A 16,582-nucleotide genomic window follows, 5' to 3' on the forward strand; every position below is an offset into this window, starting at 1 on the left:
CCTCTTCCCTCTTCAGAGGAATGGGAACTGAGCAAAAGGCCCCGAGACAGGTTACTCTTCCTTTGGTATTTACCCTCCCCCCTCCCTAAGGTGAAGGCTGCGTCCATGTTTTACCTCTAGTCTTGGTTGTTCTAAGTACAGCTTAGTTCCTCTTCCTGCACCCCTGCCCACACCCCAGTGGACTGAGAAACCCCCCTCTGGGTGTGTGTGGGTGCACAACTTCTGGACCTAACTCCTGGAGATCCTGGATTCTGAGAGTTTTCCCCTGAATTCTGCAGCCTAGGTGGCAGAGGGTAGGTGGAGTTGCTCAGAAGAATGTGAATGTGGCACATAAAAGGCAAGCTTTTAGCCTCCTGCATCTGAACCAGGCATGAATCTATTCCCACGGGTCCTCCAACCTGAATCGTTCCACTTGTCGCCCTCTGATCACAGAATCACAAACCTAAGGTTCTGGCACGACATTCAGTGAACATGGCTTCAGGATTTTGATTCTAACTTTGTTCCTTCCAAGTCTCAGCCTCTGAGCTACTGAAGCCAGTGTTGCGAAAGTACCTTCCTAGTTACTTAGGGTCAGCTCTCAGCTTGGCTGGGAGTTTAGTACACTCATCAGGCAGGGAAGTTGCTCTTTCCTGTGGTGAGATTTTGGGGGAGGAGTCGTCCAGGAGTGGTCTCAGAAGCTATTCAGGGCTTAAGAGCAGCCAGGTAGGAAGATCTAAACTTACTGTAAGTGAGCCTGTACAAGTGGCTGTGGCTGTGTGTGAAGGCTGGTGTTAAGTAATACACCTGAGCTTGGGTGATTGGGTGAAGGGAGGGGGTGAGGGTGCCTGAGAGAAACTAGGATGTTAATGGGCCAGTGAGGCATTGAATGTAAAAAGGTCAGTGATTGAATTTGGGACCCCCAGTACCAATAAATATTGTCTCTTTGGACTTTGTTCTAGAAAAAGGCTTGGCCCTATAGAAAGCTGGCTGTGACTGATCTGTCTCACCCTTTAGCTGACCATAGTGGGGGCGATCCCAGTGAGCTTGGGGAGTGGCCCTGGGAATTGTGTAATGGCAGAGCAGCCTGTTTTGGGATTGGAATTTCGAGTTAAGAGAGAAAGTGAAAGTGAAGATAGTGGGGAGCTTTCCTAGAAGCAGATTGCTGCCTGCCCTTCCCAGAAAGAGGGCCAGCAAGCTGGCAAAGGGAGTGCTGCTTCCCAGGTAAGTCCCTGCTCGTTTCTTTCTTTCTTTCCTAGTGGGTAAGACTGGATTGGGAAACTGTTCGTAAGTGCTGTTTGGAGCTGGTATGAGAGAAAATTGTTACTAGGTACCACCGCAGCCCCGCAGTGCCTTAAGTGCTGACAGAACAGCTAGTGGCTAGAGGCCGGCCCTCTAAAAGCTCAGGTGGTGTCATTAACACTGCCAGAGGGAAAGAACCTGAGATGTAGGGCTAGCTGACTTTTACTTATTTTTTTCCAGAAGCAGCCACAGTTAGATATCAGACTTAATTGCTCGATTGCTCCGGACAACATTCATCATGAGACACTGCTGCACCGTAGGTGGGACATTGGGCTTTGTGGCTATGGCTATCTTTGCCATCACCTCCCCAGGGAGTTCTGTCCATCTACATTGCTCTACATTGAGCTACTCTGGCTCTAGCTCCACTTCAAGGCTCCTTTGCAGCAGAGCCGAAGGGTGGGGGCTGAAGGGTCTCCACCCACTGATTCCTGATAAGAACCTAGGAGTATCTGGGTCGAGGTCTGTCCCAACCCAAGTAGCATCTTGTCTCGGACTGAGATGTGTGCTAGGATGCTGAGCCTTATTTCTATTTATATCTGTAACTGTTTGTTCCTCAGACCCCAGTTCTTGGTGGATCCTGCTTCTGTATATCCATGTTGTCATTATGGCCAGAGCCGCATCTGCACCTCAGACAACTGCCATTGTCTTAACTGGACGCTCAAAAGACCCATGCTCTTCCTGGTCTCCAGCAGTCCCAACTAAACAGTACCCAACACTGAACGTCATCTGGCCAGAGAAAGAAGAGCCACTGAGTAAGGAACAAATATCATGGGAGCTCAGGAGGATACAGTTGTCAGAGGCAGGCTATGAACACAGGGTTGGGAGGTTGGGCTGACTTGGGCATATACCTCCAATCTGACAAAAAGCTCCAGCCAGATGGTTGTCCAGCTCCCCAGATGGTTCCTGTAGTAGAGAACTCAGACAAAGGCATTGTAGGCCCTCCCAAGACCTTGGTTGCAAGGTACTCCAGGGCATAGCCCCTTAAATGTTTACCTGTGTAGGTGGGACAGTTTTATATGTTTCTGACTCATGACTAAGTGGAGCTTGGCAGGATAGGGGCCTCTGTTTTATAGAATAACTAACAGCCAGATGTGCTCCTAGATGGAACGCTGACCTTGTCCTGTACAGCCTGCAGCCGCTTCCCCTACTTCAGCATCCTCTACTGGCTGGGCAATGGCTCCTTCATTGAGCACCTCCCAGGTCGGCTGAGGGAGGGTCACACAAGGTAAGGGCCGTAACAGACTAGCAGAATGACCTTCCTCCTCCCCAGACCCTGCAACCCTCTCATGACTTCCTTCTGCTCCTCTAGCCGGGAGCACAGGAATGCAAGTACCTGGCTGCACAGGTCCTTGGTGCTGGAGGAACTGAGTCCCACCCTACTAAGTACCAACTTCTCCTGTCAGTTTGTGGATCCTGGACAGGTGGCCCAGTATCACATCATTCTGGCCCAGCTCTGGGTAAGGAACTTGAAAGAAGGCATCCAGGGATGGGAGGAATGCTCCCACCCGGGGAAGAAAGGATTGGCTTTGCCGATGCAACCTGTAAGCAGTGACTGTTCAGCCAGAGGTGGAAGCAAGGAACTTGGGACTGCAGTAACAGGAGGAGCCAGAGCTCTTCCTTAGCTCTGACCATGTGTGCATTTACTTCTCTAGGATGGGTTGAAGACAGCTCCGTCCCCTTCTCAAGAAACCCTCTCCAGCCACAGCCCAGGACCCAGATCATCAGGCCTAGGGGCCGCATGAAACCAACCCCAGCATGACCTGAGCCTGGCTCTCGTCTACCTGGAGGGTGAAGTCTACACCACAGGCTGCGACTGCCTCTCTGCAGCTGAACCTCCAACTCAAGCTACATTTCTACCTAGATTGTCATAGTAATTAAGTCCTTAGAGGTCTTCCTGCTTGTCCTGCTAACCTTTTCTACCTCTGAGACCTGATGGTGCCTTAGCCATGTGATAGCTCTGCTTACACTCAGCATGAATTTGAGATGCCTGCCAGGCAGGTTTCCTACATTCGGCACCAATCCAGCAGGTTAACCCTGAAGCACAGTTGAGATGTAACCTTGGCAACATCCACACTCAGTTCTGACCATTATCTGCATTGAACTCAATCTTGACAGGTTTTTGTTTTCCTAGTTTGCCCCAATGTACTGTTCCCAAGGAAGGGATGGACAGTAGTGGCTTCGGATCACAGTGTTATCTATCAATCTGTGTCCCAGCAGAGCCCACAATGAGTCCTTATAAAACTGCAGCATCTCAAGGTCTGATTTTTTTTAGGCCCTGGTACTGTCCTTAGGAACTCGGCCTCTAGCCAAATAGAAATTCAGAATAACATGAACCCTTGAAATATAAAACAGCCCACAATACTACTTAGGAACAGAGGCCAGAAGTAGAATGTGGAACGACCAAATCGGCTCCAAAGAGCTATAATTTTCCTTTTTTTCCTCATACTGACCCAAAGAGCTTAGCACTCAAGGGAGAAAAATAGACTTTATTTACAAGTAATAACATTTAGAAAAGATCCATCCCCGGCCCTTAAAAACCTTCCCATCGTTCCATATCCCACCCCAGTGCAAGTCTGGGGAAGGAGAAGTATGAGCTGCCATTGAAGGCTGCCCCCATCCCACCCCTGAGACCCAGGACCTATCCTGGGAAAAAGCATCCTCCAGGCAGCTGGATATGGAAGTAGGTGCGAGCTAAGGCTCTACCAGGTCACGCCCAATCCTGGGCTTCAAGAGCAAAGACCCCTGCTAGGCCCAGCCACCAGAAGAGCAGGAAAGAGCCTGCTTCTCCAATGGTCCCTTCTAGGTCCAGAGACTAAGGAAGACTGGGTTCAAGAATCCAGCCTCAAATCTAGTTATGCTGGAAAAGTAGACTAGGAGGCAAGATAGGGAGAAGACCACACACACTGTCCAAGCTCCAAGCCTCCTGGGCCAGCGCTGAAAGATGCCTAGAAGGCACCAGTGAAAGTCCAGGTACCAGGACAGGGTGCAGGCAAACATCATAGTCTCTGGGAGGGCTGGCCGCCATTGGCCTAGGAGCTGAGAGAAGGCACTGAGGGACAGTAGAAGGTAAAGGACCAGGCAAGGTCAGTACTGACAATGCAGGTGGGGCCACGAGGGATCGAGTCCTTAATGCTTTGCCTGAAAAAGAAAGACAGTCACTTGGCAAGATTAAGTCTTGTGTTGCCAACCTCTATTGACTAGTTCAGAACCAACCCCTCCCCCCGCCCCCGCTGGCACCTCTCCCTTTGTGAGTCCTCAATTATGAATGGCTAACCAAGACAGAGGGTACCTCTTACACCCCAACCCAGTGGTTTGGCTTCGCCTTGCCTTGAATGCTGCCCTACAGAGTAGTCTAGGGGAGGTCTTCCTTCTACTGCGTTACCTTGCTCTTGGCCCGAGGAGTGGCAGCAGTAGCAGTGCCAGCTGTGGTGGTAGCAATGCGGGGAGAGCGTCGGGTTCCACTGCGAGGATTGGGGGAGACCTTTGCTGGGGTCTTCTTTGAAGTTCCTCGCCGTAGAAGACTGTTTCCTAGCTTCTTGGGTGTGTTAAGTATGCTGAAAGCCATTGACTGACGCCGGTCCGCCTGTGGGGAAGTTCTATCAGCCTACTATGGGGCTTTGCCAGCAAGGCTTCACTTGGCCTTTCTCCTTCCTTCCTCCTTCCCCTCCGGACCGGGACTGACCTGTTTAAGAGCTGGAGCTGCTTTTTTCTGGGCGTCAGCAGTACTGCTCTGCTTACGTCCTTCATGTCGGTCCCTGGGAGTCATGGGGCGTGGGAAGCAGCTGGTAGCTCTCTTGGACTATGAGACAGAGGACAATAGGCAGAAAATGGCAAAAGGTCTGACTGAGGCCCTTCCAACATCTGCCCTGGGGAAGAGAGACTTCCTTCCCTCCGACTTACTGCTAAGATTTGGTGAGCTGGTTCGTACCTGGGCGCAGTGCTGAAGAGAACAAAACAGATGCACACATCACCTACCTCAGGAGTGCCAGGGCCCTGGTGGGTCTCTGAGGAAACCCGTTTACGCTGCTGCCTGGTAATGATGCCAGCACCCTCAGCGATCTGAGTTGGCTGCATGCTGGCTCTGCGCAAGGTTTCCTGGGGGTCTCCAGTTTTCATCTCCTCATCAGTGATGGTGGCCAGGCTCAGGGAAGGCTGCATTGGACAAGAGGCAACAGTCAATGGGCCCTAACAGTATAGAACAAGAACTAGAGCTAAAAGCTGGATCATTAAAATGTCTTCCTTCTTGTTCATGTCCACATATACCTTGATGAACAGCTAACAGGCCCAAACAGTCATATCTGATGTCACTCCTGAGTGACAGCTGCCATGTGGAAGCATGAAAGTGACCTTCCCATAGACCAGAAATCCAGGTTAGATATTCAGGCTAGCCACTAAAGTCAGTGTGGGAGGTCTTAGGATGACCTCACATCTCACCCTGGACTCCAGCGGATAGCAGGTCTTCAGGTGTGGGGGGCATACTCGGTTGCGCTGCTGCAACTCTGCAATGCGGTTCCAATCATCCAGCTGCTCGGGCTCATCCTGGCAAGTTCCCATGTAGAAGCTATTCCTTCCTGTGAGGGCAGAAAGTTAGGGCAAGCACGGCTGCCAGCACACTGTCTGCTAATCTGGCCTGGCTTCTTGTTGCCACTGTTCCTTCCCACCTTCCTGAGGGGCTTCAGGCTGGATATACAAGTTCTGTTTTGTACTGATGTTACAGAGCAAAAGTGGCACACCAAACCATTTGTCTCTTTGAGGCGCACTCTCAGGGGAGATTAGAAGAGTTCATAACCACCTGCCAAGGCTTGGTGCCCCACACCAGGAAAAACTGAGGATCATGAATTGATAACCAGGGGGCATCCCTAGATCCCAAGGGCAACTTCCAAGAAGCCGACTTTCCCAAGCCAAGTCTCCCAGAAAGCAGCCTGGAGGACTCTAACAACTATCAGCTTATACTGGAAACTGAATGGGATTCTTAACTGGAGAACATCCCCGGTTCAGACTGCAAGGCCCCGAGATGGCACGGTGAGGGAGGGGCAGCAGTTCTGGCATAGGAAGGCAGCAAGGAGGAAGTTTGCCTCTTCCCCTCACAAGATGTTTCCAGTCTAGTTTGGTATTCTGGTAAATTCCTAGTCTCCTCACCTTGGGGGCCCCCACTGGACATCCTGGCCTGGGAGCGACGAGCAGAGCTTCGGGTGGTAGGCCGGTAACCAGGCAGGCTGAGCAGAGCGGAGTTGCCGTCATCAGGAGAACCCAAGCGGGCCAAAGACTGAGTAGAGGAAGTGGCTCGCAAGTTGGCCTGGCCGGCAGGGGCAGACTGTGTGCTGAAGAAGGAGGAGTTGGCGCTGTCTGGCTCTTCCAATTCTAGTTTCTGGAAGGATGAATGAGTGCAGTGACACTGAGCACCACCTCCCTCTGCCCCAAAGCTCCAGATACCACACTGCAAGTATGTAAACAGACCATACAGCCAGAAGCATCTTCAAAGATGCTCAAGTTGCCAGGACTCTTCCACCCACATTTTGAAGGAGGCATTATCAGCTTATTTCAGAGATAAAAAGCAAGGCGAGTACCCTCTAGTCACACAGCTAGGAAGTAGCCAGGCTAAAAGCCAGAACCTCTATCTCCTAGACTATCTAGTTGGATACAGCCCACAATCTCTGTTGTCTCTGGGCCCAAGGTTTCCCAGGTCTGAACATCATCTACATTATCTCCAAATTCTCAGTAGTAGAGGGAGGGCATAAAAGCACCTTTCCACCTATTCGCCAGCCCACTGGACACGGGGGGGGGGGGGGGGATGGAGGAATCTATGTCTAGAAGTAGCAGACCACTGAGAGCCACACCAAGCTACATCCTGGCTGCGTGGGGATGCCAGAGGCTCAGGATTAACTGTATCCCGCTCTGTCTTTCTGTCAGGCAGGAGATGACTACTGTGTTTAAGAGCACAGACTGCTCTTCAAGAGAACCCGAGTTCAATTTCCAGCACGTGGTGGCTCACAATCATCTGTAATAGATCCAATTCTGTCTTCTGGTGTGCATGAAAACTGAGCAATTGTATATATAAAATAAATCTAATAGGAAAGGAGACCCTAAACAAATCCCTGAGTGTTCCTGACATATGACCCCTGGATAGGAACTGGTATTAATGTCCACAGCCCTATGCCCAGAGCCTAACCTTGGTCATGGTAATGTTGATGATCTGTGTGGTACGCCGGCGAGCGGAGCGGGTCTTACGGCCAGAATCAGGGAAGGCATCCCCCAGTGAGTCCAGGCTGGTCTCCAAGGGGGCCTGACCCCGAGCAGGAATGGGGGTGAAGTAGAGACTCTCCAGGGATTCCACTTTGGGGGGCAGGCGTTGAGAGATAGGAGAGGCTGGCTCTCCAGGGACACTGGTACCATCTGGCTGAGTACGAGACAGCTTGCTGTAGAAAAAGCAATTTGCTGAGATGCAGATCCTGAGCTAGAAGACTGTCTCCTTGCCCCAAGCTGACTGTTACACTTATTATGGGAAAATGTGGCAAAGCACACTACCGCTGGCCTTTGAGATACTAAAAGGGGCCTTGATTGGGGCCTTTTCAGTCCACTCTTGGCTGCTCCTCACCCTTTCACACTAGCAGCTCTCAGATCTCTCTTTACCTTAGCTCCAACCCTGCTCTTCAGATCAGACAGCTATGGGCCCAGACCTCCCCCAAATGCCACAACCTCTCCACAACTAGCAGGAGAGAAACCCCTCTGCCTGTTCTTCCTCCTGTATCTCCTACTTTACTAAGCAGGGACACCTTCCCATGTTACCAGGCCATGAACGTGGGTGTATTGACCTCTTCTACCATAAGCAATCCCAGTCAACATTCTGAGCAGCTCTCCTAGCTGCACACTCCCTTCCCTCAGCCTCAGCTCCTCTCACCTAAACACACTGCCATGAGGACACTGCACAGGAGTGACAGGCTGCCAGGTTGGAACCTGGCTCTATCACTGCGGGTCCTCACACCCAGTCCTGTCTGTTTAAGGAGACAGAATGAATAGAGCCTAAGATGGTTGCTGGGGGAAAAATGAAGTTGTAGCTGTTCCAAGAACTCAGAACACTGGCACACAGAGCAGTGCACACGTCTGACAGACAGTAACTGTACTGCTAACCTTGCCTTCAATACTGTCAGGAATCTCTAAGATGCAAATCCAACCTGTCGTCCTCAATTTCAGCACTTCTGAAGTCCATCAGTCTTTAGTCCAGTCAGCCTCTAGACTCTCAGGCCTGCTCGGCCTCACATTATAGACTGCTCATCCACCTCTGCACACTCCTGTAGAGTTTATCAAAACTCATAAAAGCTTCCTCCAAGGCTCTCCTAACTGTCCCACCTCCTTTTTATTTCTACTGTGTCTCTGTCATAGACCCACAGGCTAAAACGGCACGCACTCAGTGAGCAGTCACAGGACAGAGGCACATCTCCTGACCTAGCAACACTGCACGGGGTTCCCTCCTCCAAGCTCAGATCCAGGCTGTCAATACTTAAGTCCAGCTGCGGTTTCACTTGAGGCTCACGGCTCTTTAAGGCATCAGTTGCCACCTGAAATTTGCCCAAGTCTCGAAGCTGTTGGTCTGCATGGGCAACCTAGGAAGTAAAATAAAGAGAAGTCTAGAGTAGGGTGGCCTTGGAGAGGAGGTGTGGAGTGCAACAATACAGGCTTAGGTGCTTCTGTTTAAAGTCGATGCTTACCTGGGCCTCCAGGCTGCACACCTTAGCTGTAAGGTGACGGCAGGCCTGCTCAGCTTCCTTGGTCTTCAGCCCTGCCTGCTGCAGCTCGTGGCCCAGACGTTCAGTTTCAGACCGAAGCTCCTTGTTCTCCTTCTGCAGCTGCTCCAGGTCTTGAAGCTGTTGCTGCAGCTCTTGGTTCTGTTGCTTCTTGGCATCATAATGGGTCTTGGCTTTCTCCATCTGTGTGGACAGACAGGGTGGGGATGTGTGTCGGGGTGGAGGGAGGATGGGGGGGCAGAGGAGAACAGATCCTGGCCCCTTACCTGTAGCTTGTAGTGATCAGCTGCCTGCTCCTTCTGGCTCAGCTGGGCTTGCAGCTCACTCAGTTGGGTCCGGAGGCGCTGGACCTCCTGTTGGCTTTCACCTCCCTGGGCCTGGAAAGCCTGGGAAGTCAATCAAAACAAGGAAACTGGTTACTCTGCCCAAACCCACTGGCCTACTGGTGCTCAATCTCCACATCCTTCAGAGTCCTTCTCAAATATATTCTCAAGACACTTAGGACACCTCAGCCCAATACACACATTCTCCCCAGCTGCAGCCTACACAATTACATTCTCCCTCCAGACTCTCCTGAGGACACTCTGCTGACCATCTGCTGACTCTGATACTTCTCACAGTTCTGCCTGCCATCTATGAGGCTAAGTACCAAGTATCTCACCCCTGTACAAGCTCAGTATCACCCAAGGCAACAGAAACTGATCTTCGGAGAATACTCGGGTATAGAGCACAGTGGGAGACAACTGCATGTGTACATCAGTGACAGAAACTCACCTCTCCAAACCACTCCAAGAAATAACTTTTATCCTTGTGTTAGAGAAGAAGAGATCAGAAATGTAGGCAAAATGACCAAGGTCATACTGAGTCCCACCTACTCCAAAACTGTGCGGTGGCTCATTTATGATGCCACTACTGCCTCCTAAGGTGACCGTAACTCCTCATGAATAGGCCAGCAGGTAAGCTTGGTTTACTGCAGGTACTGGGTGGAGGCACCCATCAATTCCCTCCTACATCTGCTAGCTCAGAACAGATGAAAGGAACGTGATAACCTATTTAGTGTTCACAACAGACCACGGGCAAGGCAGCTGAGAAGGAGAACTGAAGCCCACAGCTCCTCTACCTGGGACCCACTATGTGCTACACAAGTCCCAGTGGAACTGGTGCCTAACCCTTTGCCTATAACTAAGGGACAGGAAGCTTACAGCTACAAAATGCAAACACTGGAACAAAGAAGGTGACAGAATCAGAAGCATTCAAAGTGTTAACTGCACTGGTCATCATGGTGCATGCCAAGTAACCCCTGTACTCTGGGCTGCATGAGACGCCGTCTCTCATTCCAAGGAGGGGGATGGGGGTGCATTCTGAGACTGAGAATTGTTGCTACTCAGCTCTTGAACCCCAACTACTTAAAACAGGGCCTTTCTGCAGAACTTCCCAGGATGGAGGAATTTGTCCTATCCCGTCTTGTAGTTGTTAGCCATCCACCTATTGACTGGGAAAATGTGGCTAGAGTAAAATCTAGAACTAGAAAAAAATTGCCCGGTTTTGAAGTGCTGGAAACTGAACCTAGGGTTTCCTATGCACCAAGTAGTGCTCTACCACTGAACTATACCTATGCCTTGATTTTTTTTTTTTTTAAACTGAAAAGCATAGTGGCTGTAACAGAAGGCCTTTCTGTGAGAGACCTCTGAAGACAAAGCCAAGATTTCTGAGGCAACCAGGCCTCTCAGGGAGCTCTTGCTTTGGCCCCAGACTAACATCACCCAAGGGCTTATTAGAGATGTTGCTCCACCCTGTCATTCTGAGGCAGGCAAAGGACAGGCCTGTCACACATCTGTCCCACCTTTAGCTTCTGTTGCTGCACCTTGCTGGCTTGGTCATACTCTGTCAGCTTCTTACTCAGTTCTTCCACCTGAGAAGCAGAAAAGAACAAACAAGAAGATGAAGATGTAATGGCTAATCTTGGTTTTCTACTAGACTACATCTGCAAACAGCTAAAACCCAAGCAACTGAGCACAGCTCTGAAGGACTGGATCATCTGAGGTGGGAAAACGAACCTTAAATCTGGGCCACACCTTCTGGCAGCAGCCCACATAAAAGGAAATAGAAGGTTTTTGTCCTTTGCCTGCTTGCCCTCCCTCTCTTGTTCTGGGTGTGCATAACCAGTGTAAAGATTTCTAAGTGTGCCTTGGAAGAATTAAAACCAAAATTCAAACCCTAGCCTCAGGTGTCCACAGTTAAATTAAGGGCATTTATTGGTTAAGGAATGTGATCCTGTAATTTGGAATGGCAACACAAGCTGTTTCCCAGGGCCCACCAATAATTTATAACCAAACTTAAAACTAAGCAGGGTCAATTAAGAGGTGTACTACACCACTACGGAGATAAATGACTGTGCTAATTCATTCACATATTAAGTCTGGGGAACTAGTGTGGGGTGGGTTTTAAGGGTGTAGGATAATGGTGGAAGAAACAGTACAATAGATCAAACTGAGTTTATTGATAAAGGCCCATGGAGTAGAAATTCTGGATTTAATATGAAGCATGCAGCTTTTTTTTTTTTAAAGGTGTCAAAAGTTTGTTGAAGGATTTGTCAAAAGATGACTGAAAAAGAGCTGTAGACACCTTATCTCCCTTGGATTCATGCTGATGAATATTTTAAAGCTCAGAGAAATTGTAGTGCTTGTATGGATATGCTGTGTAAAACTAAGCCCTCCACAATGGAAAGGCCCAGAAGACATGCCCTCATTAATCCTGTGGACAAAGGATGGTGAGAAGAGCTTTGTCATCTCTCATCAGTGCTAGAGCGTAGGGCTGGAGGTGCTGGCTGCTCAGCTGGGTGAACTCACTGCTGTGGGGTTAACTGGGTCCAAGAGGAGGAGGGGCCAGGTGGCCATACTGAACTGACAAAGGCAATGTGACCATAGTTGTCATAACAGCAAACAGCACGGAACACCGGGACTCCTATAATGCCGTGACTTGTATGGAACTTTGGTACTGGATAATCAGTCATGGTGTTCCCAGGCATGGAAGATACAGGAGGCCTACTACATTTTTCTTTGGTCTGCATAGCAGAAAATGTGTCAGACAAAAGAAAGAAAGGCTAAACTGGATTGTGACAATAGGGAATCTTGGCCAGTGAACCAGACTTGAACCTGCTTCAAGACACAGAACACCTTGAGTGAAGGGATGGCCAGACCCCCTGGAAGAAGAACCTTGATGAAACACATAAAAGTCCAGTCCTTCCCCAGAGGGACCTAAAGCCTTTTACAAGGGTAACTGTATATGAGAGAAAGTAAACAATCCGACTTTCCGGGTCTACTGGAAACTGGTTCTGAATTAATGCTGATTCCAGGAGATCCCAAAAAATACCGTGGACCTCCAGTTAAAGTAAGGACTTGTGGAAGTCAGGTGATTAATGGCGTTTGGGCTGAAGTCCAACTCATAGTGGGTCTAGTATATCCCCAAACTCATCCTGTGGTTGTTTTTCTGGTACCAGAATGTATAATTGGGTTAGATTATTTAGAAGTTGGCAAAATTCCCACAGTGCTTCCCTCACCTGTGGAGTGAAGGCTATGATCATTGGGAAGGTCAAATGGAAGCCATTAAGAGATGCCTCTACCAGGGAAAGATGCACATCTCCCTTTAATTCTTATCTGGCCAGAACAGGAGACAGATGCATCATAGAGAATGACAGTTTGACTACTGCAAACTTAAGAAGTAGTGACTTCAAATGCAGCTGCTGTACCAGATATGGTATCCTTACTTGAGAAGATGAACACACCTCCTGGTACATAGTATGTAGCTACTGATCCAGCAAATGCCTTTTTCTCAACACCTGTCCAGAAATACCACCAGAAACAATTTGCTTTCAATTGACAAGCACAGCAGTATACCTTTAAAGTTTTACCTCAAGGATATATTACCCAGCCCTGTGTCATAACTTAATTTGAAGGGATCTTAATCATCTGTCTCTTCCACAAACATCATACTGGTCCTCTATATTGACGACATTATGCTGATTAGGCTGAGTGAGCAGCAAGTAGCAACTACTTTGGACTTGTTGGTAACACATACAGGAATCAGAGGATGGGGAATAAGTCCAATCAAAATTAAAGGGCCTGCTAGGTCATGAAATTCTTAGGAGTCCAGCGGTGAGGCATGCAGAAATATTCCTTCTAAGTAGAAGGATGCTATTGTACCTGGCCCCTCCCATCACCAAGAAAGAAGCAAAAACATTCATTGGGGCTTTCTGGATCCTGAGACAGCACATTCCTCATTTCAGTGTGTTACTCTGGCTCATATTCCAAGTGACTTGGAAAGATGCTTGCTTTGGGTGGGGCCTGGAATAGAAGGATCAAGATTCTGTACAGGCTGCTCTGTCTACCACTTGGACTGTATGATCCAGCAGACCCAATGGTACTCAAGGTGTCTGTCAGTGGGAGACAGGGATGCTGTTTGAGCCTACAGGTGAATCACTGAGGATTCACAGTTGGGATCTTGGAGCAAGGTTCTACCATTATCTACAGACAAGTATCCTCCCTTTGAGGATGGCTACTGTCCCTATCACCGCTACAATGCCTTCTGCTCCCAAGCTTGCACCTGCAGCATCACAGGGCGTGTCCTATGATTAGCTGACTAAAAAAGGAGAAGACTAGGGCCTGGTTTACTGTACATTATGTTGGCAGTATCCAGAACTGGACAGCTGCAGCATTACGACCCTTTTCTGGGACAACCCTGAGAAACAGCAGGTAAAGAGAAATCTTTCCAGTGTGCAGAACTTTAGGCATTACATATGGTCATCCATTTTGTTTAGCAGAAATGGACAGATGTGCAATTGTTCAGATTCATAGGCTGTAGCAGACTGACTGGCTGGAAGGTCAAGAGCCTTGGAAAGAGCAAGAAGACAGGTATCTAGAAGTATGTGGCTAGATCTGAAAGGATGTCAAGAGACTTGAGTCCTATATAAATGCTAATCAAAGGGTGACTTCAGCTGAGAGTTCAATAATCAAGTAGACAGAATGATCCATTCTATGGACAATCAGCCTCTTTTCCCTAGCCATTTCTGTCACTGCCTTAAAGGTCCATGAACAAAGTAGCTACAGTGCAGAGATGGAGGTTATACATGGGCTCAGCAATACAGACTTCCATCACCAAGGCTGACTTGGCTACAGAGGCTGCTGAGTGCCAGATCTGCCAGCAGCAGAGATCAACACTGAGCTCTGTCCTTAATGGAGTAGATAATTATTCTGGTTATGGATTTGCCTTTCCTGCACAAAATGATTCTGCCAAAACTACCATCATGGATTTACAGAATGCTGTATCCACCATCATGATATTCCATACACTATTGCTTCTGACTAACAAACTCATTTTGCAGCCAGAGAAGAAGTTCAGCAGTGGCCCATGTTCATGGAATGCATTCATCATGACCCCTGCTATCCTGAAGCATCCGTTCTGATTGATGTCTGAATGGCCTTCTCAGGACCCAGCTACAATGCCTGGAGGGCTGGGTAGGGCTCTCCAGCAGGATAGGTTTTCTTGACTGGACCATTCGAGGCGGGAAGATCCACTCTAAATCTGGGTCAGCCTTCTGGTGACCAAAAGGACATATAAAAGGACACCAAAAGAAGCTTTGCTTTTGCCTTCCTGCCCTCAATCTTGCTGGCCAGTGTATCTATCCTACTGTTGAGGGATCCCTCTGTTGGTACTAGAACCTACTTCTTTGGGAGTCCTATACAGACCAAAGACCAGCTGAAGCATCAGCTTTGATTGAACTACCACCAGATTATCTTCTCTTCCATCAACAGACAGTTGTTGTTTAAATAGCCAGACCAGAGCATGTAAGCTACTGTTATACATCTCCCTTTGATAAATATAGATTCAATGAGTTCTATTTCTCTGACTAAGAACTGGATGTCTAGAGTAGCCAGAGTGGTTTTCTGAACCATCATTATCCTCCAGCCCTTTCTCTACATAGGTAACTCCCTGCTGTCCAAAGGCTGTCAGGGCCTGAGGTGGCCCCAAATAGATGTTACCAAGGTCACTTGACCAAACCCATTCCAGCTCTAAGTCTCCACCACCAAAATAAATACCTGACTCTTCAGAGCCGGCATCTCTCTACACCTCTGCTGTGTCCTACCCTGAGCCCAACCTAGAAAGGCTGGGGCAGGAACAGAATACCTCTGGGGTTGGAGAGGTGACTAAGTGGTTATAAGTTCTACAAGTTCTTGTAGAGGACCCAGTTTTGGCTCCCAGCTCCCACATGCCAGCTCAAAATGAACTGTCCCAGTTCCAGGGGCTCAAACATCCTCTTCTGGTTCCTGCAGATAGCAGATATGCACCTAATGCACATATACCTATATAGGCAAACACTCATACACAAAGGATTTTTAAAAAATAGAAAAGAACAGGACATCTACTCTGGTGCTAACAGACATTGTCAAAGTACAGTCAATTCTCCCTCCTCCCCCAAAATAGCCAAAGCAAAGCCCCCAGACCTCTTTCCAATCTCCAAGGGCTGTTAGAGATGCTAGCAGCATGGCCACTGTGGTTAGCAATGGGTGAAAAGGATGCTGGAGACAAGAGCAGGGTAGCACATACTTCCAAGCCCCTCCCCCAACCACCAAAAAGCAAAGGGATCACAAGAGCCACAAGCACCCCTGTTTCCTTCAGGCATTATGGGTGCTTAGGCATGAACAGGCAGCAGAGGAAGATGCAAAAGGCTCCATTGCTAACTGTTTGCTTTTCAATTTGATTATCCCATTTTCTTAGAATGTCTGTAGTTGACTAGCAAGGAGAGTGGAAAAAGTGTTCTGGGGTAGGAGAAATGGCTCAGAGGTTAAGAGCACTGTCTGCTCTTCCAGAGGTCCTGAGTTCAATTCCCAGCAACCACGTGGTGGCTCACAACCATCTGTAATGGGATCTAGTGTTCTCTTATGGCCTGCAGGCTTACATGCAGGCAGAACACTGTATACATAATAAATAAATCTTTGAGAGAAAGGGAGACACTGAGAAAGTGTTCTCACTAAATATCAGCTCCATAGCCTATCAAGTAGGGAGGACAGAGAGCCCTGAGAGCGATGAAGGCGGAGAGACCACATGGTCCATCTGGAGAAAACCTTTCTACTCCCGTTTCAGGAAGCTCTGTGTGATAGGCTCTGAGATAAGGCTCCAGAGTGTGCTGGCTGAGTATTCTGAGCTTTCCCACATGTCATCTTCATACTGAGGATAACGTGGAGGGAAGAAGGGCAATAATCTAAACAGAGCCATATAAGTCTGTTCTTCCTCTTGGACTAGTCTCCTTAACTCAAAATAGAACTGGGGAGGTTTGTGTCACAAGGATTGAATTTGTTGCCAATATAGGTCTGGCAAAGATGAAGTTATGCTACCCCTTGTCTCTGATAGGTGAAAGAAAGGCAGAAGGGGAGAGGCCGACCTGGGATGGGTGGGATGAGGCCCCAGAGAGGGCAGCCTGGGCCTGGACTCCATGGCTTGACCCTGCCTCTCACAAACAGTTCACAACAGGAGCTGGCGGAGCAAGCTGCAGCCGGGCTCATGCA

The 16,582-nt window shown here is 48.9% G+C and overlaps 2 protein-coding genes across 5 annotated transcripts in view; one reads left to right on the forward strand and one right to left on the reverse strand.

Moving 5' to 3' along the window:
• The first annotated feature begins 51 nt into the window (after positions 1-51).
• On the forward strand, positions 52-3,636 carry IL18BP (interleukin 18 binding protein). Its single transcript, XM_080912604.1, has 5 exons — positions 52-1,538; positions 1,836-2,030; positions 2,380-2,503; positions 2,588-2,735; positions 2,931-3,636. Exons 1-5 carry the CDS (start codon positions 1,517-1,519, stop codon positions 3,018-3,020), a joined length of 579 nt encoding a protein of 192 aa, XP_080768730.1. The 5' UTR covers positions 52-1,516; the 3' UTR covers positions 3,021-3,636.
• Positions 3,637-3,744: 108 nt separating this feature from the next.
• The window catches only part of NUMA1 (nuclear mitotic apparatus protein 1), a 69,872-nt gene continuing 57,034 nt past the window's right edge, over positions 3,745-16,582 (reverse strand). For all 4 annotated transcript variants that reach the window (XM_080912598.1, XM_080912596.1, XM_080912597.1 and 1 more), the window contains exons 16-26: positions 10,864-10,932; positions 9,287-9,406; positions 8,985-9,203; positions 8,722-8,879; positions 7,448-7,694; positions 6,418-6,646; positions 5,713-5,849; positions 5,254-5,430; positions 4,961-5,077; positions 4,661-4,861; positions 3,745-4,416 (exon numbers count right to left, since the gene is read on the reverse strand). In XM_080912598.1, the coding sequence (XP_080768724.1) occupies positions 4,405-4,416; positions 4,661-4,861; positions 4,961-5,077; positions 5,254-5,430; positions 5,713-5,849; positions 6,418-6,646; positions 7,448-7,694; positions 8,722-8,879; positions 8,985-9,203; positions 9,287-9,406; positions 10,864-10,932 (1,686 nt within the window). In that variant the 3' untranslated portion in view covers positions 3,745-4,404. The remainder of the gene's footprint in view (positions 4,417-4,660; positions 4,862-4,960; positions 5,078-5,253; positions 5,431-5,712; positions 5,850-6,417; positions 6,647-7,447; positions 7,695-8,721; positions 8,880-8,984; positions 9,204-9,286; positions 9,407-10,863; positions 10,933-16,582) is intronic.

The sequence above is a fragment of the Micromys minutus genome, assembly GCF_963924665.1.
Source record: "Micromys minutus genome assembly, chromosome: 2".
NCBI lineage: Eukaryota > Metazoa > Chordata > Mammalia > Rodentia > Muridae > Micromys > Micromys minutus.